Source organism: Stylophora pistillata, chromosome 11, assembly GCF_964205215.1.
Source record: "Stylophora pistillata chromosome 11, jaStyPist1.2, whole genome shotgun sequence".
Lineage (NCBI taxonomy): Eukaryota > Metazoa > Cnidaria > Anthozoa > Scleractinia > Pocilloporidae > Stylophora > Stylophora pistillata.
Genome location: NC_142529.1, coordinates 792,984 through 814,446, shown reverse-complemented (window position 1 = coordinate 814,446; position 21,463 = coordinate 792,984). Strand labels below are relative to the sequence as shown.

The window sequence follows — 21,463 nt, the reverse complement described above, 5'->3', positions numbered from 1 at the left end:
TAAAAAGTGTTCAAAATCCATGTTGTACTAGAAAAAAAACCGTGTGAAACTGGGTACAGTATTCAAACTACAAAACTGTTAGAGTCGAAATTGACACGAAAAAAAAAAACGCGAAGTTTATGAAAATTACCGATGGCACAAAAATAGGGTTGATGTACCGATTGAAAACGGAATCACTAAGCGAGATCCTGGGTTAAACATACAGTCGCAATATTTAAAGTACCACCGTGATTAATGTTCTAAACTTTAAAAACGCACGGTTATGCTTACCGCTCTTACTTATCAAGATAAGTTGTTCACAGAAAACGAATTTTTCAAAAACGTTCTTTAACAAAGTTGATGATTTTGAAGACGGCCGCCGTTTGCGTTTCGGTGCGGACGGAAAACTAGTTGAAAACGGAGGTTTTCAAAAACGCTGACGTAACTTCTTTTTGAGTTTGGGCGGGATGTTAAGACACATAAAAAAAAGTTTTTGATTAAAAGCATGCGTGAAAACTTTTTGTTACGTTTTCAACGTGAAAGCGCCGGAAGGCCTGGGCTGGGCATGAATGACTTCTTGAGCAAAATGTCGACCGGAACAAAATTGTTTTTCATAGTCAAGTATATGCGCATCCGCCCCCTCCCAGACATGCTAATGCTCTATTTTTCATGCTTTATGGCGAATTCAAATCCGCAAAGAGAAAAGTTTTTTTTTTCCCATATCAGTATAATTGTTGCACCACTATGTGGATAGCCTATGTTTCCCGTTCGTCTAATTAAGGAAAGTTCAAAATCCAAGTCACTATACGTGTTAAAGTCTTCCTTCAAGATTTTGACTCGTGTCTGTTCGGTTCAAGCAAACCCTCATTATGGGTGCAGTCTCCCCGCCCAACTTGCTATTGATTTCACGTAATACTGTGACTACCGTATCCTCATTTAGAGATACAGCTTGCACAGCTAATAAAACGTGCTGATTTATAATAAATCGTGCTGATACCGTGTTTACTTCCTTCCTTGTCAGTTAATAACATAACTCTATAACACATATATTGAAAAATATTTTGTCCATTAATTTGCTACATGTTGTTATGGTTGAATTTTATGAGATGTATCGAACTTTCTTTTTCAGCCTTTGATCTGCCAAAAAAAACAAAATTAAATGTAATCCGCACATTTCCTACACGCTGAATTATTTTTGGACCTTAAAATGATAAAAACAAAACAAAACAAAAAAAAAACGTGTACATATTTATTTGCTTCCGTTTTTTATTCACCTACGTGTTTTATTTAGTTTTATGGTCTTTTTTTGGACAATTCAGAATAAGGTGAAGGAGAGTTCGCATTTCAGCTACTTTCAAGGCGGTTTTTTCGAACTAAAAAAGAATTCAGGAAGTTCTTAGAACGTCAAAAAAGTGTTGCTTAACTTCCGAGCACTCAAATAACAATAGATTAAAACTGCTCTTATTTTGATTGAGTGATTTTGAAAAATGACAATATCGAACGAAGTGGAAAGTAGGTTTTTCCAGCGAAAACGCTCAGAATACGATTTTGTTTGTTTTTCAGGGAAGAATCGTTGTGAATTATGTTCGTTCCAGAACGGGCTTGCCCCCAACATTAGCATATTGTTTGCTTTCGCTGTCGTTTGACGTATTTTGTTTTCCGTTGTTATACCAAGAATTTTCCGCTTCGAATGTTAACGACAACTTCATTTCTGGGAAGGGGTATGGCGTTAGTTTTGCTCTGAGATGGCAGGAAACAAAGTGATCGCTTCCCGCTCAATTTAAAGCAATTATATATTAATAGATTGCTTTCAAGTCCATTCGGTTTAAACGACACAACATTCTTGATTTTTTTGTCTTGAATATGAGCAATTGTAAGAAGTGGACTTCTCCCCTCCCTCGTTCAAAAGTTCTTTGTCGTATCCGGGTCGTTAAACACGTGATAGATGTTATAAATTTGCTCGTCAGCAATTAGCCTCGGGAGTTGTCGAGATCCATCCGTGGTAGTTGCACGATCGCTTAGAGTCCTATCAAGGGAGATTTTATTATTTTATTCGACTACTGAAGATCAGGAATGACACAAGAAACTGTCGAGAACGAGACAGACGAATTCTGTGGAGAAAATATGGGGTAAGCTCTATAAAACTCGTTTTTTAATCACTCGGGTGATGTAATGGCATGGAAGCCGGCAAGGGAATGTTTTCCCGGGAATCATGATCTTCGCAGAATTACCCATTTGCGCGATTGTTAATCCTTTCACGTGAACATATTCAATAATATTTTGTTTAAAGTTGGACGCATAGAGCTAGCCAATTTGACCTTTTTTACAAGTTTGTACATGAGGATTTTAATATTCCAGGACTTGTGTTTGAGTGTCTGATGTGAACTGGCGTACTCGTGACTCGCACAGAACGCACGGTCAAACTTGTACCAGTACAAAGTCAAATTATTCAACGAAAAAGGGCAGAGTAAGGCGTATCCACTCAAAATTGCTTCTTCCATAGCTTAACCGAATTCATGTGGTGTTTCTGCAACGTGTTTCATTTCATAATTCTTTGCGAAGTGTCGGTCACGAGTTTTCACTTAGCTTCAACGCCGCTGAAACGTTGCCGAAAGTAGCTTGAATCTTTCAAACGTTGGTGGTCGTCGATTTTTTTATTTGATTCGTGGAAAATTGATGTTTCTGTTTTTTTTTTTCTACTTTTTACTAATGGATGAGGTTAAGCCAAGATAGGGAAATTTCAGATTTTTAAATCTAGTCGAAATAATTCTATGAACTGCAACGTACAAGCAGTTGACGTGTTGTTGAATTTCAATTTCGTTATGCTTCTATTTAATTACCGAAGTCACGAGACAGTACAATTGCAAATACGCTGACTAAATGACTTTGTTCTTGTTCTAAAATTAATTTTACTTCAACAATGATTCTTACTACAGTGCAGCATACCTTCAGTATTTTAATTTTCTGTAAGCGTGCCTTTTTTTGCGCCGGTTTCCATAGTTGGAAGAACAAGCGGATAATTATGGATTTCTAAACAATACGTCGCTGAATCATTTTCCAGAATTGTTTCATCAGATCAAATGAATAATTAACACTCGATGTTGCTCGATTTTCCATTTTTTCAGGGATATGGTTCATAGACTGAAAATACGTTGGGCCCTGCAAGAAGTTTTAAATCAAGCACAAATCAATGGCCATTTGGTGTGCGGAGTGCATGATGCTGCGAATGAGCTCGCCGTGTAAGTAACTCATATTTTAACTCATCTGTGCGCGTAAAAGGTTATCTCAAACTTGATGTAAAAAAATCGGAATGTGAATTTGAGAATTAAAACAGAAGACAGAAATTGGCAACATGTAGGCAACAAAGGAATAAGGTCAACAAGAGATGGGCAATATTCGCATACAGTTGTGAATGTTTTTAAATAAAATTATTATTACCATGAGTGCAAACAATGAACTACGCAAGTTGAGCTCCAACTTTTTGAAGATTTTTATAGCGTATTTGTAGCTTCCCTAACTCTTTTGTAGCTTCCCAGACCAACACTCAAAGTCTTAAAATAATTGAGAAGAATATGCTGCCTCTATATAACATCAAGAAATGGTTTGGATATTCTAGTCTTCTTGGATAGGGACAAATAAATGGAGGTCCCGTCTCCTGCAGGGTTAGGGGTAGGAGACATTAATTTCCCATGCACAAGATTACTGTGTGATGGATGTCCTCCCCTGGGGTGGGATGGGTGGGTTGTTGTCTTGCGTTTCATACATGAGCCTCTGGCTCAGGCAATATGGGTAACCATGCCCCACGTAAAGACATTAAACTTTGATTACTATTACTATTACTATGGCTTACTAGGGTGTGTGTCAGGTCAAGTCATAGGTTATACATGAGACCCCCACTTCTTGTCAAGCAGAAGTGAGGATTTTTCATTATTAAATGGCCTCCTCACTTCAGTCATGTGGTGGCTCTTTTGTGACCCCCTTCTTGAAACGGCCCTTTCTATCTTTCTGGCTTAACGTAATTTAAAACATCTCTACACAAGGTTTTCAAACATGTTTTTATTTCTTGTCATTGTAGTGACCTGGATACAATAGGATTATGTGTGTTGGTAGAAAACCCAAGGGCAGATCCTGGGATCCAGGTTCATTGCCGACTAATTGAGGCATATTGCTGGGAATGTGCCATCCCTGTTATAAAGGTGAGCAATCATGAACAATTTTTGCATTTTATTTTTGGAATGAAAGTTGAAATACATTAGAATTCTTAAGGGCACTTTAAGTTTTTCTTGAGTGAGTGATTAATTAATGAAGTCTTTTCTTCTCTCTTTTACCAGGTAAACAACAGCTGCAAGCTGTCTGAAATGACAAAACATCACATGGTTTTGAGAGAGCCACTACACTGTGTTCTTGTTAAGGTACAAAATGCTCCATGAATTAATTTTTTATATGATGGAATTTTCTATTTTACTCTAAACTCTAAATAAATATATCTTTTTTTACCTCTGGAAGGATTTACATATTCTAGTTTATTAACCCAAAATATAATATTGATAGTTTACTTTTGTGTATTTTTGTAGAACCTTTCAAGTGATGTGGAATCAGTTTCCATTCTGCTGCAGTTTGCACGTCATTCACCAGCCCCTTTACTTAAGATTACATAAAATGTCAGAGGAGAAAGAGGAGTGGTGAGATACTTAAACTGTCAAACATAGTTGACATGAAGGCATCAGCTGCACATTGAGCCAGCAGTACTAGTGGTGAAACATTCAAGATAGGTACACCCCATTGCAGAGGAAAAGTTACATAGAAGAAGAAAAAAACTACAATAAAAAATTGTATTAGTCTATGTAATGTTAAGAACATAAAGCAAAAAAAAAAACAGAAGGGCACAAGTATAGCCCTGGTTTACAAATAAACATAGCAGTATGTTGAATTAAATTTTCAAATTCTTTTAAATCATTTAAAAACAGAAACAACAAAATGCATTCTGGACCTATTTATTGTTAAGGAAAAATAAAAAAGTTGTTAATTACAACCTTGAGAAGAAAAACTGTATCAAGAAAAAAAAAGAAAGGACTTAGACACTGCTCAGATTCAAGTGACATAATGTTCTGTTAGTATTGACTTGATATACATTAGTTTTTGTATAGAAGAGGACGTTAGGTTCATTTTCCCTCTAATGGTTCTTAGTAGCTTTGTTATTAAAGCATCTGTAATTGTATCCTCTTCAGAGGAACTCGTATTATTGTTAAACATTATTAGTGTTGCTTGTAGATAAGCAATGGTCTTAATAATGTCTTGAAGAAAAAATGACATATATTAGCATTTTGTGTTACATTTTCAATATCACAGTTTTTATTTATTTACCATTCAAATATTATGGAACACTTAGGAAAGACTTTTTGGAAAACAACTGTTAAAAACACTGTATCTAAATGGCAAAAGTTATATCTTTATTAATTAAATTCAGGCTAATCTTAGAATCTGATTGGAATTATTTCAGCATGCCAGGGTAGCATGTGTATTGAAACTGCAGGGCAGTAATTAATCTAGCCTTTCATGACTATGGACATCATATTATTTGGAACAATGAACTTAGATCAAAATTTTACCCAGCGCTCTCAGCTCAAATGTCAGCTTTTATAGCCATTATTACACATTTTTGTGAAATATTTTCATCACATTATTAGCAACCAATTTATGATTTAGGAATCAGTTGCTGTTATTTTAGGCTAACTTGTGAGACTGAAAAAAGTTTATTTAAAAAAATGTACTGTTATTGTACAAATATACTGTTATCCCATGATCAGTTTTAGAGAAATTTGTAACAAATAAAAATGACACAATTTTTAAATGTTTTGTATTTTATTAATAATCCAATGAAAACTCTACATAACAATTTCATTATAAATACAGAAACCACCTAATTATGTATCCATGTTTCTCTAAGCACTGGCCACTTATATAATTTTTCCTAAAATTTTTTAACATGTACAAACTGTGTATTCACTCTGGCGAAGGGCTAACGCTTGAAATGTCAGCTTTTTAACTCTATGGTAGCCAATTTACAATTTCAACTTAGTTGATTTAACCAAAATAATTACTGATCCCCATGAAATTCTATTGTTCTCTCTCTGCATTAATTTAACGATTGTAGTCTTTAAGATGACAATACAACTGTATGAGGAAAACGGAGGCGGTCCTTTTTGTTAGCAGGGAAATTATCAGGGTTAATATAGTTGAACGCGCTAAATAACCATGCTGCAATATCAAAAGTATCACAGTGTCCAGGCTGCAATATTAAAAACATTGCAGTGTGCAGGTTACAATTATTAAAAATATTGCTTCTTCCACTCCTCAAAGACTTTCAAAACCCACGCCTGTTTCCGGCGGCTGGTGTCTGAAACCCAACTTTTGTCAAATTTCTCACATTCTAAAGCTGTAATTGGCATTCTAAATCTTTGCTCTATTTAAAAAAAGAAAATGGAAACACCGCCTTTAGAAGTCGATAAAGAATTAAAGCACTGACAGAAATGTCCAAACATTACACTTCATTATCTTTGATTTCTGCTGAAATATTTGCCTTCATAGAGCTCTGTGTAATAAATAATCCTTTGTCTTCCGACGAATCCATCCTCTTTCTAAACCCAGGTTCGCACTAAGTAAAATGATTGGCTTATAAAGTATGCAAATTAGCAGTGTTACACACCTTGCACGAATTAGTTCCATCATTAGAACTGTTTTGAACAACTATAACAACGAGCTACAATAACAACCCTCGGCACAATTAAATCTAAGATATATTCATCACAACAAAGAACAATAGCAATGAGCATCACAATTATCACACATAGGTGCGACTAAAATCGAAGATCCAACACAGACACAGAACAATAGGATTTCATGGGGATCAATAATCATAATAGATAATTACTTCGGCACATGGCATTATGAGAAATATTGCAGCCAGCTGAGGCCTATGGCCTCAGCTGGCTGCAATATTTCTCATAATGCCATATGCCTCAGTAATTATCCATTAATTACTGTGCAATCCAGAGCTTGGAAGTGTGCTTACTTTGCATATACTGATGACCTGTGTTTTGACTTAGACTCAATTGGAACTTTATTCAATTTCACTTGGGCTGGCTCTTTCTTTCCATTCTTTGAATCCCCCCTGTAGAGACAAAAACCAATATACACGACATGTGAAACATGTCATTTAGAATGGAGAATAAAGCATTGCTGGGTTTGCTGAGCATTGGGTCATGTTCTGCCTCAATTTCTTCCCCAAAAAACTAGTCAAAAGATTAATGTTGTCTCCCACTTCAGACCACAATTTAGAGAAAGCAGTGGTAACACGGATACCTCTGGTTACTTTTGCTAGAGGAGGGGTAGGAGGTACACTCTTGTAATGGCCCAAAACAGGTGCCAAAAAAAAAAAAGGAAAAAAGTTTGGAGCATGCATGAGAGATAAAGGGGTGGGTACATAACCAGGTGATGTAAATCAGTACAAGAGTAGAAAATCTTCGGTTTGTACTTATTATTTAAGTTAAACTGTGGCCAAGGTACCACCCTTAATTGAAAGCAATCAAATATCTGTAAAAATTTCTGAGAAAAAAGTGCTATACACAAATAAGTAAGAGTTTGGTCCTCATGGGAACAAGGAGTTCACATATTAAAAATGTTTTTGAAGACCAACCCCCTCCCCCCAACCCCCTCCCCCCCAAACCCCTCCCAACCCAGGGATAAAAGTGACTTTGTTCACATAACTCCCCCAAACTTGTGTTGCAAAAAGTAAGATTTAAACTTTTTGATGCGCTTTTGATCACCTAGTATGTTAAAAGGGTGCACTATAAATCAATAAATTATTATTATTATTATTATTATTATTATTAACTTCTCACATGGTAAACTGCCACTTCATGACATCCACAGAGATGGGCAGCGAGTACCAAAGAACAAGATGACATGCCACTATTACACATGCCTATCAATGGTTTGCTGAGGTCAATCCCTGCATCAATAAAAACTGTAAAGAAAGAAAATTATTTACAAAAAATTTGAAATGTGTTTAATTTACTTATAGGATAATCCAGTTTTTTACAGTTTGTTCATTATTTTTAAATACTATCAGCAATATCGAGAAAATGTCTGACATGCTACAAACTGTTAATTCACCTTAACCTGGTCTACTGAAATTTAGATATTTTAATATTTAATTTAATCATTTTTGTTTAATTCTTCGACCTGGTATCAACAGTGAATAAAAATTGTAAGGGTGGGGACTGAATAAAATAATCACTGAAAATTTCTTACAAAGTATGATAGGTGATAAAAAAGACTTAATACTCAGTTAAATTCTATATTAAATACTAATTAACCTAAGTACTGCTAATTTGTTTATGCTATATAAATCTGATAACTTAAAATAAATTAAAAACAAAACAAAAAAAACATGCAAAACAGGTGATGGTTATCAGCAAACCTACATGTTCTATTTACTGTTTCACTGAACAGGTTATACATGCCACTCCTATTCTTCATAGATTAATTTAGGTTTTTTTATTTTCTTTTTATAATAATCAAAATTTTTTAATTTTTAGTTTTTTAGGTAAACAGTCCTTTAATGTACATAGATATGCTTATATATATAGTTTACTGATTATTAAATTTTTTGTTTATATAGTATATTTTTCTAAAATTTAGTTGTCGATTGTTTCTCACATGAGCCACTGGCTTGGAAGATTGGGCAACCCCTTCCTACATTATCGACTTTAAATAAAATTATTATTATTATTAACTGCCCCTGTATTATTTTTAAATATTATCATACCTTTCTTCAAGTCATCCAGTTTTTTAAGACTCTTAGATTCAGGATCAAACAGCCTAGGGAAGGGAATATTCACAGCACCAGGATAATGGCCAGTCTTGGGATCTACAAAACAAAACCCTTGATTATTCAAATTCAATCTTTGTATCCAAAACATTTCCCCATCAAAAGTGGGGAGGCTTATACCAAATTAAGTTCAAGGTGCATTTGAACTTCAAATGCGATATCAAAATGATTTTGATAAATACAGTACCATTGGCTGATCTTATGAATAAGCTAGGATCTCGGCTGTCACAAACTTGGACTTTCTGCAATGTAAGGTTTTCTTTCATGTCTTCAAACCTCTTTAGCCATCTTGGAGTCAACTTTGCTGTAAAATCACCCTCCTACATGATAAAAAAAATGTCATTCATAATTTAGATACAATTTAAATTCAAGTACTATCAAGTCTGCTCGAATGGATTATGTTTCCATTCCATTGGTCTTCAAAGCAGAAAAGGTATTAGGGTTGGGTATTGGGCTTAACACTTTGACCACTTCAGGGGCGGATCCACAAATTTTTGATTGGGGGGGTCTAAACTTTGGTTCAGAAAGGACTGTTGGACTCTTTTGAGGCAAATTACTTCTCCCCAACACCCCCCACACCCCATCCCACCAGTCGCGGTTGCTCGTTATAATTCCTTGCCACTTACCGTTTACTTGGATTCATTAATTAAAAAAATCAGCCAGTTAAAAAGGGATATATGATCCTGTCGATGTAAGAATTTAATTCTCAAAGTTTTAAGCGTCAGGTCTGATAGGGGGGGGTCCGGACCACCCGGACCCTCCCCCTGGATCCGCCACTGCGCTTCAGAATTTCTCCTTACAATATCACCCTGGAATCCATACATGAAGGTCATGAGAATAGAGGAAATGATCACTAATTGAAGATACACCGGCTTAACTCTTACAAATTCTTCTTGTCAGCACCCTAGGAAATGGGTAGATCGAGATTATCAATTGTGGGGCATTGTTGTAAAATTAATGCTGCTAGAAAGTGCTCAGTAAACCTGAATGTAGAGCAAAATACAATTCAAACTGACTAAAATGAAACACACATGATTCCCTGTCTAACAGGGAATCATGTGTGTTTCATTTTAGTCAGTTTGAATTGTATAGAGATTATCATGGTGAATATCCATACTGATGTTAAGGTATAACAGGTGAACCCTTCCACTCTTATGAGTGACCAAGACAGAATTTCTCTTTACATATATCTTATTAACCAAGTGCGAGGGCTGTACTGGGAGAATATCAGCCCGAGGTCTTGACAGTATGGACCGAGTGCAGTGAGGTCCATACAAAAAAGACTGAGGGCCAATATTCTTCCAGTACGGTCCCGAGCAAGCTTGGTTAATAAGAGATTTATTATAAGACTGAAGTTCAAAGGGAAACAAGTACAGTATCATTCGGGACCATTCGGGAGAGTGCCCAGTCCAATACTGAGATAATATTGACCGGCAATAGAGTATTTTGATTGGTTGATTTTAGTTATTGGCCCTCTGACTGCCCGAGTCATGTAATAATATATCAATACTAACTACAGACAGTACTGTTTCAGCTTTCTGGGCCTCATCAGTGCAGTGCTGATGCTAGGATGGGGGAGAACCGATATGGATCCCCAAATGATCCCACACTTGTGGTATCGTCTAAGCCATGCCAGAGTGCTCAAACTAGAAGAGCCTAGTAAGCTTTGCACAATGCTAGTGACAATGACTTATCCCACAGTGCTCAATTTGGACGTGAAAGCAGAGCTTCATATGCCAAAGAGCTATATCTATCAATATTTTTACAATATCTATCAGACAAGTGATAAGAATTGAGGAAAATATCAATTAGGGGATAACTAGTTGATACAGTACCAAATTCTCTGAACTTATGTCATATGAATTGTATGGCAGACAGTAAGGAGAATTTCTATTGAGATCTTGGGAGTGAAAGGGTTAAGAAGCACCCTTTCAAGAAAACTGAACTGAAAATTGCAGAAACTCCTTACACTACTTTTATTTTCAATCTAACAGAAACTAAGGTATTTCCCATTTCTTATTTGAATAACCCGGAAAGTGACCAGACCATGGTCATTTGGCTGTCATGGTCAGCTGCATTCATCCAGGTTATACTCATAAACTCTTACAGACAAAATTTCATTCATCCTACAAAACTTCCATGCATTTAACTGAAAGTCAGAAGCAACTTGGAGGAACATTTTTGTAATGGTGGTTGGTGCTTAAAAAGCAATTATTACCATTTTTTTGAACATGATATTTGTTGTTTCATATCCATCAGCAATCCACTTTTCCAAACCTCCATCCAGAACTGAAACATTTTCATGTCCAAACAGCTGTGAAAATTTAATTTAAATAATTGTAACATTTTTGACAAAGGGTTAATCCTAATTCATCAGTTCAGATTTACTACAAGCTTGCCAATTAATAGGGCTGAGTTGATTAAAGAATATTCTATAGAGAACAAATGTCCAAGGTTTGATAAATTTTATCAAGCTAACATCATGATTTAATTAGTGCCAAGTTTTAACAAACAATAGCATTCTAGTTAGCAATTTAAATAACTGTAGGAAACAAACCCCAATAAATGCTAACCTACCGTAATATTGGCCTAAACTTTTTTTTAATTTTTTTAATGTGTAAGAAAAATTAATTCTGTTACAGAGCTTGAGGTGGCTTGATATCAAAGGGGAATAACTTTTAAGCTACTGTTGCAGATTTGCTATATAGATCCAACTTAAAGATATGAACCTAAAAACATCCTCACCTTAAACAGCCACCAAGCTCTTGCACCTGCAAAAAATCCAAACTTTCCCGTGTTTTCATAAACAACAACATGATCAGCACTATTCACTGCGCTGCCTCTTGCATTCATCTGGAAGGTTGGTGCATCAGGAATATTTCGTGGATACAAAGGGGTATTTTCTACTCCAAAGAAGATGTCCATCTGCGAAGCATGCATTAAATGTTTCCTGAGGAAATCGAACCACTCATGATCAGTCACAATTTGGTGAGCATAAAATCTTTTTCTCAGATCAATTTCTAGAAGGACAAAAGGGGGCAGGGCTTTAGGGGGAAAAACTAGAATAAGAGAGGCCAATAAATAAATAAATAAGTAAGTAAATAATCATGAAGATAAAATAATAATAATATTAAGTAAATAAATAAATATGCAACTAACTAATTGATTTCCAAATCAATTTTATCCAGCAATGCTGTAGTAAAGCAAACGTCAAGAAACCCTGTTCAAAGCAACCCCATCACCCTGCCCCTCAGTCTCAATGGCGGGGGGGGGAGGGGGGCGGCGGCGGGCTAAACTAGTGGAAGATTTGATTCTTTCGGTTTCCTTAGCCTGCTATATTTTTGTCGAATCTGCTTCTTTGTCAGCCGTTTTTATAAAGGTATAAAATCGACCAGACATAGAATAGAATTTTTGGGTGTTTCTTTCTGTTGTAGACCGAGTACACTGCCCCTGATCAAAATAGAACTGCGACACAACTCTTCGAAGTCTTACTTTGAGAAATTGTGGATAACATTCTTGTCGCTGAACCATGTCACGTCCAAAACTGCAAAGCCACCTTTTTTTTTTCTCAACTGATCATTCAACCAGTCTGTGGAGACAACAGTTTGCTTACTATCTGAGGTCATCTGGACGAAATCAATCTGCTTCTGCCACAACAAACTTAAGTAAGAAAAATCAAGAATTTGCTTTAAGAGCTAGCTGCGGGGAAACTGGGAACTAGTTAGTTGAGAGGGAAATATCTTGGCCGTCACATGATTATTTCACACGGTGTGAAGCGGCTTTGAGTTAAACTTCTTCGCGGCGTAGTCAGGCTGTTAAGTTCTGAACCTTACAAAAAACGTGATTAAAAATAGAGTTAAGTGACCATTTAAAAGTTTCCTTTTTAGAATATTTTAAGGGAATATTCTATTCCATTCTTTTCAGCCCCCGAAGAACGTTTACGCTAAAAACCGAACTAATTTCTTCACATGCGGCCCAAGCTCTCTTTGAGAACTGCACAAGCCGTAACACAATTTGCATATCGATTTATAAGGATTTGTATGGGATTTTCTACAAGATATCCATAGAGATAGTTAAAAGTGAAAATATGAAATAAAAATGGCTTACCTTATTAAATCAAGCGCTTAAATCAAGTGAAATCGGTAAAATAACGACACCAGGAGCAAGCAACACACGGATGGAATAAGGTAAGCCATTCTTAACCTTTGTCTACGATTAAAATATACACTTGGAACCTTTTTCGAGTTGAAAATTGCGCACCAACATCAAGTTAATCCGAAGAGAGTCAGTGACGCATTACAAGTTCTTGCGTTCTCGGTATTTAAGAACCAACATTTTAGACGTTGACAAAAAAAAAAATGCCTTTGAACAAAAATGAAATTACTTCATTACAAGCGATCAGGGGTGAGGGCCTTTTTGCAGTTACTTCCCACCACGCGAACTACGATTTTACATTCAGTCGATGGACCGAGTGTCAGTATTAGTGGAAAAAAAAAGCTGAGATCTCCGCATTAAGCAAGAGACAAAGAATTCTGAACTGCAAAGATTTTATTGTCGATCTTCTTCTTCTTTTTCTTGCTCTATTTACCGCTATTATCACAATATTCATTCCACTTATGTTCTATCGTTACTCGAGAGCGAAATGCCTTAACAGCCACTTCTTGTATTCCAACCTTGGAAGTTGTTATCTGGCTGACTGAGAAAAAGCTCAACTGGCAGAGCGTAATAGCCCGCTTTCAAAGTAGGGAAAACCTACGATTCACTAGACTTATCACGTGTAAAATTACGCACATTAAGGATTTACTATTGACCTTGACTTGAACTAGTCCACTGAAAACAAATCCTGAGTTGCATTGCAATAATGTATCACCTCTCCCAGTCATCAAAATATAACAATTGAGAATAAGAGCTCCTTCAAATCTTTGGCGAGTTCTTTGCATTTAATATTCTCTGTACAAATTCGACTTCTTGACACTCCATGACCAGAGTGTTGCTCGGAGTAACGAAGAACTCCGTTGCCGGCTTAACATTGTGAAGTCCTAGACCACGCCTCACATATCTGGAATGAATGGGACACGTCTGCAGAATGTATGTCCCCATGGCAACCAAGAAGGGGCTTAGCCAACAACTACTTTCAATTGGTTGACCGTTCGCGACCACGTGATCTCCATTGACTTTCGTGACGTTATTTGCATCTTCGCCCAAAGAAAGCAAACTTTGCACTGTCAACATTCCTGAAAATAAAAGAGAAAAGGTTGAAAAATGTTACTTTTGGTGTTATCATACATTGGTAATAACTGTCCTCCAACTGTAAGGTGTGTGGCCAATTTTCAACAAAATCTTGACTTTAGGGAATTCCCCATCACATCCAAGAAGTAATTCTACTTAAACTGACTCGTGGAAAATATTCTAGAGGAACAATCATTTGCATTGGCCATAGATAATGTATTTGTACTCAAAGTAGTTTAATCGCGAGTGAAAACAGCATTTTCATACGTGTTCTCAACACCTCCTCTATAAAGGTTATAAATTCCATTGCCATCTGAAATATTATATTTCTTGGATTTTAAGTTGGTAAATAAGTTGTATTAAGCCATCAAGAAAGACTCTTTTTCCCATGTTCTGACCTTGTTCGTTCACGAAAATCATTGAATTGAGACTGGAAGAGCTGAATCTGGACCCGAGGTCGTCAACTACCATAGCCACGACCGAACAAACATCACGTGACCAATTCCTCGTTGTCGCAGCAATTGGAACAACTGGTACAGATTTGGAAACGATGTTCTGCGACTCACACTTAGCTAAAAACGTCTTCCATTCTGTAACAACGTTCTTTTGCGTTATAATTGTCATTTCCTTATCTTGTGCAAGAAGTGCTTTAACGATACATACAACTGCCGACATCTGTCTCTCGGAATCTTGCTTTGCCTCTTCCTGCGGCAGTGTTACTATGGCAACATATGATGCATGAGAAAGCGCCAAAGCTGATTTCAAAAGTTTGTCCTCCCGTTCTTGGAGTCCATTGCTTGACACTTTGGGTTTGATTGATGTGAATTCATTCTCTTTGTTTACAATTTCATCCATGGCTTCTTGGGAGACTAAGGAGGCAAATTGTGGCGACTCTGACAGAAAGATCACCTTTGGCGACAGACTAGTCTGCTCTGAGGGATGTTGTTGGAGAAACTCTGTCACTAGGCAGTCTGCGATGAAAAGTGAACCTGAACATCTCATTGACAAACTGACTGCAACACGAGGTTCTAGAGACGTAGAGGAAAATAAAATAGCTTTTTTACAGTTTATTGGTTGAGTTTATTGATGACCAGTAAAATAACCTTCCAGTGGCTTTCATTAACGAACGCTCTATCATCAAGGTAATTTGGTATATCAACTCAGTTGATATTGTAAATTGGCCACCGTAACGAGTTACAAGTTTAACTCGTTACGGTGGCCAATCTACAATCTCAACTTGGTTGATGTACCAAATTACCTTGTTACCCCACCGACGCAGTACCAATTTCTTTAGAAACTTTCACGCTCTATTATTTAGTTACCAGGCTACCTACGGCAACGCGTCTCGCAGTAATTCTACTGGTCTCATGCAAGACCTCATGTCGTCTACTCAATAAAGCGCGCTGCCATATTTTACTTGCGTATCTGCTCTCCTTCTGTGACAAGGCACCTCTCTAGGCGTGGTACTTTCTCAAAATTAATAAGTTGACATACAGCAAATTCTAGCAGTACGTAAAACGCACGTCACATGTGAACCAAGTGTATGACGTAGTTCACCAACGTGTTCTCAGTCTCGTTTCCAGAGTCTCACTTGTCCTTGGGAGTGGGAACTAGAAACCCTGTTCGTTATAAATTCTTCACATTTTCTCTAAACTATTTTATTTTAACTTGATTCAAATAAAAACAACATCACCATAAATTCTGAATACTTACTCGCAGCCGCCATTACTTCACTTCCAGATATTCCACAACCCCAGAATACAAAAACATCATGTTCATCATACATTGGCTTATTTCCAATGGGGGGATTGTGAAATTCCTCTATTCCGATTAATGCAGGCGCCCCTATATGAATAGGAGCCCCATGGGCAAAATCCAAGGGTACGCAAACCTCCACCACTTTCTGAACAAACTCCCGTGGGATTGCTCGCATGGTAACGATCATATTCCCTGAGAAAGGCCCCTGGGGAATGAGTGGTATTCCACATAGGTACACCGACGGATCTTGTTTTTTGATCATATGACGAAGTGGAACTTTTGCAGCGACAAGGAAATGATCGAATGAATAACTGCAACCAAAGTAGAATGTAACCATGTCATCCCACGGAATTTCCAACAAATTCTCCTTAATTCCGATATGAATTCCATTTTCACTGACTGCATAAATGGGAAGATCCGTTCTAAAGTAATAAAGATAAAGACAAAATTACAAGCTGGAATATAGCTTAATGGTAGTTTGACCATCATTAGGGGATAACACTTTAAGATTTTGATGGATTTGTGATGGCGCTGGAAATTTTTACGTACTTTAAAGCTGAAAAGTAACGTGATGCACTACTTGCGGGGATAAATTAAAGATGCCAGTAGCGCTACGTTTCGAGTGGAAACTTGTCGAGGACTTGAATAAAGCGTACCAAAGCAGTAGAGCTATTATGCTTACCTTACATCCGAATTTGATGCCAAAGGTGGGGCCCCGACCTCTCCCGGTTTACTGCGGTAGAGCAAGGGGAATGGAGAGCTGTTAGTGATACACAGTCTTTCAAAGTCATCCGCCAAATCAAATGGCACACAGGCGATGTTAGCCTGCAGATAGCCCGCGCAAAACTGGCTACACGTGATAGGCGTTTTGGATAAGTTTTCCTTTCGAAATTGTTCACGCGCCTCTCTGGGCAGAAACTGTAGTGTGTCATGTGGGAAAGACATGGCTGTCCGCAAGAAGTACAGTCTGAAAAATGGAAAATCGATTGCAGCATTAAGATTATTGCGTATTCAAGAGATATTTCCTCAACGTCCTGCATCTTAAATGTTGTAAAGGGAATTCAAGGTATATGATGAAGTTCCCTACGTCCAGTCCAAAATTTTCCATCAGAGGGATAGATGACAGCAGTCAGTGTAAAACGCAGACTGCGGACTGCAGACCGGGGGGTAAAATGCAGACTGAGGGTAAAATGCAGACTGCGGACTGCAGACCGGGGTGTAAAATGCAGACTGAGGGTAAAATGCAGACTGCGGACTGCAGACCGGGGTGTAAAATGCAGACTGAGGGTAAAATGCAGACTGCGGACTGCAGACTGCGGACCAGGGGTAAAATGCAGACTGAGGGTAAAATGCAGACTGCGGACTGCAGACCGGGGGGTAAAATGCAGACTGAGGGTAAAATGCAGACTGCGGACTACAGACTGCGGACCAGGGGTAAAATGCAGACTGAGGGTAAAATGCAGACTGCGGACTGCAGACCGGGGGGTAAAATGCAGACTGAGGGTAAAATGCAGACTGAGGGTAAAATGCAGACTGCGGACTGCAGACTGCAGACCAGGGGTAAAATGCAGAGTGAGGGTAAATAAAATATTAATAATAAAAAACAAGACTTGGGAGTGTTCCTACGCGTACCCGTAATTTTTTTTTCAAAATCCTGAAAACTCAAACCAAAAGGCGTTTATTCGCCTTAGTCAAACATATTATCAACCTCGAGTTCTTGAACTCCCCATTTTGTTGAACCAAGTTTCACAAAAGCGCCCAAACTGATCGTAATGCTATGTATCTTACCTTTGTTTACATGTCGGCCATTTTGAATTGTGCTTTCGCGAATAGGTCTGGGACCGAGTAACTCTTTCAACGTTCAAATTCTTCATATGGCCTTGGAAGACAAGGCAAGCAAAACACGACAGCACAACAACAAGGCAAGGTAAACTTGTAGGTATCGAGCATAGTTTGTGAAAGACATTCAATATTTGTACTTGACTTCAATGTACTAAGAGGTTTGTGCATTGATATTGCTGAAAGGTGACGGTGGTCTATCCAGTTAACCTCTTACTTTGAAACTATCTTCCCAGCCACCCTAACTGCTTACCCAAAGAACCACAGCTGCTGTAATACCTTGCTGAGACTGACTGAAGACTGGAAAACTGAACTAAATTCAAACAACACTGTTGGAATGACACTAATTGACCTCAGCAAAGCCTTTGATCGCCTCCCTCACAATCTACTACTTGAAAAGCTTGCAGCGTACAGTGTCAGCCTAGAAAGCCTAGAGCTACTGGCAAACTATCTGAAAAACAGAACACAATGTGTTAGGCTAAATGTCATTTGTTCACGCACCGAAAAGATAAGGTCAGGTGTTCCACAAGGGTCTGTATTAGGCCCGCAGCTATTCAACATTTTTATAAACGACTTGTTCTACAACATTAAAAAAGCCAAACTACCCGCATATGCAGACGACAAACAACTTTACTGTACTAACGCAAACGCGAGAATTGTACAGAGGATCCTAAATTCTGAACTACCGGTAGCTGTGGTTTCAAGCTGGATCAAGGACAACAGCCTCCTCCTAAATGCTAAGAAATGTGAATCCTTGGTCTTCACAAAATCAAATCTCCAACATAACCAAGCAAAGAAAGACAAAATCAGCTTCATGATTGATGGAACATCTATACAACCCTCTACCACCTGCAAACTCCTGGGCGTGCTTATAGATGACCAGCTGAATTTCAACAATCACGTAGCTTCACTATGCAAGAAGATTAGCAAGCAAATTGCAATCATATGCCGGTTCAGAAAACTTCTTAGCTTACAAACCAAGCTTACACTATATAAGGCTTACATTCTTCCTCACTTTACCTATTGTTCCACAGCGTGGATGCACTGTGGAAAAACAACATCGGCTAAACTTGAAAAACTCGACGAGCGTGCTGTAAGATCAGTCCTTAACAACAGCACTAGTACCTATAGTACTCTACTTGAAACAGTAAATATGCCCACATTGCACAACAGAAGAGTCCAGGACATGTGCATTCTTATTTACAAAGTTATTCATGGGACAACATCAAATCCACTTCGTACTCTGCTGAGGCTTAGAAACAACTCACACAACCTATGTGGCGAACTGATTCTTGTACAACCTAGAGTCAACACTACTAAGCATGGGCTAAATACTTTCAGGTACTTTAGTCCAAAAATCTGGAACTCTTTAAATAATGACTTAAGAACTTCACGAACACTAAAAGAGTTTATAACACGTATCAGGAAAATTACTTTCCACGTATGTAACTGTACCCTTTGTAGCTCTTAGACTTAATGTAATTTTTACTCTGGATGTAGTTTTAGTATCCTATCTTTTCAGTAGCATGTATATAACTATATTAGTGTATTTATAATGTTATTAACTGGTTGATTAATTAATTAATTAATTAGTTAACCTTATATTTTACTTATTATCTCTGAACTTTTATTGTAACTTTTTAGTATTATATTTCATTTATTTTCTACTCGATTCATTAGCTATCTAAGCTAGGTGCCTGTCAAGCTCCATAAATTTCGAGTATAAGTAAATCTACATCTACATCTACAAACACGAAAAATTAAACATAAAGCGGCCTTTGTGTGTTTCGTGAGTCCTGACGTGACATTATTTTACGGGTGCGAACACTCTTTATTTCATCCTTAAGACTCGTTTTTTTATTATTAATATTTTACCCTCAGTCTCCATTTTACCCCTGGTCTGCAGTCTGCAGTCTGCATTTTACCTTCAGTCTGCATTTTACCCCCGGTCTGCAGTCCGCAGTCTGCGTTCTACACTGACCGTAGATGACAGCTTGAACTGAGGAGATGGCGTAGAGGATTAAAATTCATCTGACTATGCATAATCAAAGTGATTCATTCTGAATTTGTAGTTATTAGCTTTAAGCGAAGTTCATCTGTGAACATTACTTCTGCAAATCTTGCACAAGTAAAATTGTTGACCGATGGTTTGAGCTTATTTTCCATTCATAACGTCACATTCTAGAGTCAAATTTTTACAGCTGTCTGCAAGACATTCTCAAATGTTTACGGAAAAAGGTTTTAGGGAAGTTACGATTTCAAACTAGGATTCTACAGGCCGACTGCAGCGTCGACATCTGTTGCGCAGCTGAGATAAAGTCTGCATGATCCGAATCACGGTCCTCTTCGAAATGTCGTAAACAAATTCTTCGAGGTTTGCGTTTTCGAGACACCCATCACCTTAGCGGCGGAGCATCAACCAGAGCTAAACCCACAACACTGCATCAAGCAGGGTTCAACAATATTTCAATGCGGCATGGCAACATTACTTACAACATTAACTTACTGTGGGGCAAAAATCTCTCACGTGCTGATTCCCCGTAGTCGTCAGGTTGTGGTTTGGTTCAGGATGTTCCTTCTCGATCAGGCTGCTTCTCGATCAAGTGCGAGGAGCGCCGTTGTGCACGACTAACTTCAGACATCAGGCGACTCAAGCGTACTGTGTATGGGGTCTAAAGGTCCTTAACAGGAATTATTAAATGGCTGTGTCTCACAAGGACTGGGAACTACCGAATTCACGAATTTGATTGGTTGAAATCAATATTGAAAGCGGTCTAGATTTTCCCATCTAGACCGGCATCTAGACCGGTCTAGAAAAAAAAGGTACAAAGAATATAAAAAAATTGGCATATAAGACACAGCCATATGATAAACATCTTATAAACCGAGCTGGAGGTCTGTATGGGAGAATCTTGACCTCGGTCGCTGGTATAGTACAGACCTCTCTGCGTTCGGTCTGTACTAGCGACCTCGGTCAAGATTCTCCCATACAGACCTCTCGCTCGGTTAAGAACTAAATACCTAACATACTAAGATCGAATTTTAAGCGTAAGCGTGGGCCGTTAAAAAAAAAAAAAGAAAAATTATAAAAAAACTAGCAAATATTTAAAGGAGAATAAAAGCGTGGAATGTAACATGTGGAATATAACATCAAAAACCAAGCTTTCATGGAATTTATTGTAGTTGAAAATGAATATCCACATACGTGTAGAGTTGTTTTCTTACGAGCGTACGTGATCGTGACGGGAAAGTGGTGTTGTGTTACAATGCAAGTGGCGTATTGTGACAGTGTTGCGAAAAGCGATGTTACATTACAGTGTTAACCGTCGATTTTGAGCGCTCTATAAAACAGTGGTGTATGGAGTCCGAAACGTTCGTTATGATAATGATAATCTTTGATAATTGCTCCTAAAAAGGCTTTTCGGCAACTAGTTACAATGATGGGTCAGTAATTTACAATAATGTTTAAATAAATTTCAAAAAAACTATGCACAGTGTGCAAGGCTACAAATGTGTTTCTTATTATGGCATAATTATGTATGGTTTTCAAAATAATAAAGTACGTGAACTTACCTCGTCTGTTTTCTGCAGTTCTTTATGCCTGTTTAGGTGAAACAACTATTCCTTTAGTGTAGTGAGCTGGGGTCGCCTGTGGAATATCTTCTACGAAAAAGAACAACAACAACAACAACAACAACAACAACAGCATTTATTTAAACACGATAAAAAAAAATTCAGCAAAAGCTGATGTGGTCGTGTACGAAC

The 21,463-nt window shown here is 37.7% G+C and overlaps 3 protein-coding genes across 6 annotated transcripts; 1 reads left to right on the top strand and 2 right to left on the bottom strand.

Annotated features, from left to right (window-relative positions):
- The first annotated feature begins 1,945 nt into the window (after positions 1–1,945).
- Positions 1,946–5,824, top strand: LOC111323951 (growth arrest and DNA damage-inducible protein GADD45 gamma). Its single transcript, XM_022927412.2, has 5 exons — positions 1,946–2,108; positions 3,105–3,218; positions 4,055–4,175; positions 4,311–4,391; positions 4,554–5,824. The coding sequence occupies exons 1-5, from the start codon at positions 2,053–2,055 to the stop codon at positions 4,635–4,637; spliced, it is 456 nt and encodes a 151-aa protein (XP_022783147.1). The 5' UTR covers positions 1,946–2,052; the 3' UTR covers positions 4,638–5,824.
- On the bottom strand, positions 5,823–12,586 carry LOC111323929 (3-mercaptopyruvate sulfurtransferase). 3 transcript variants are annotated; one of them, XM_088738234.1, is made up of 8 exons: positions 12,365–12,586; positions 11,618–11,822; positions 11,091–11,186; positions 9,060–9,192; positions 8,810–8,911; positions 7,881–8,005; positions 7,052–7,150; positions 5,823–6,442 (listed from the first exon to the last, which is right to left on the bottom strand). In XM_088738234.1, exons 1-7 carry the CDS (start codon positions 12,496–12,498, stop codon positions 7,100–7,102), a joined length of 846 nt encoding a protein of 281 aa, XP_088594360.1. In that variant the 5' UTR covers positions 12,499–12,586; the 3' UTR covers positions 5,823–6,442; positions 7,052–7,099. The 3 variants fall into 3 exon arrangements, with proteins under 3 accessions (XP_088594360.1, XP_088594361.1, XP_088594359.1); XM_088738235.1 differs by having other exon boundaries at positions 5,823–6,440; positions 7,082–7,150; XM_088738233.1 differs by having other exon boundaries at positions 5,823–7,150.
- An 816-nt stretch (positions 12,587–13,402) lies between these two features.
- LOC111323950 (uncharacterized) lies at positions 13,403–20,357 on the bottom strand. Of its 2 annotated transcripts, none has more exons than XM_088737885.1 (5): positions 20,205–20,357; positions 16,542–16,826; positions 15,815–16,281; positions 14,500–15,129; positions 13,403–14,106 (listed from the first exon to the last, which is right to left on the bottom strand). In XM_088737885.1, the coding sequence occupies exons 2-5, from the start codon at positions 16,802–16,804 to the stop codon at positions 13,787–13,789; spliced, it is 1,680 nt and encodes a 559-aa protein (XP_088594011.1). In that variant the 5' UTR covers positions 16,805–16,826; positions 20,205–20,357; the 3' UTR covers positions 13,403–13,786. The 2 variants fall into 2 exon arrangements, with proteins under 2 accessions (XP_088594011.1, XP_088594010.1); XM_088737884.1 differs by lacking the exon at positions 20,205–20,357 and adding an exon at positions 17,648–20,156.
- Between the last annotated feature and the right edge of the window lie 1,106 nt (positions 20,358–21,463).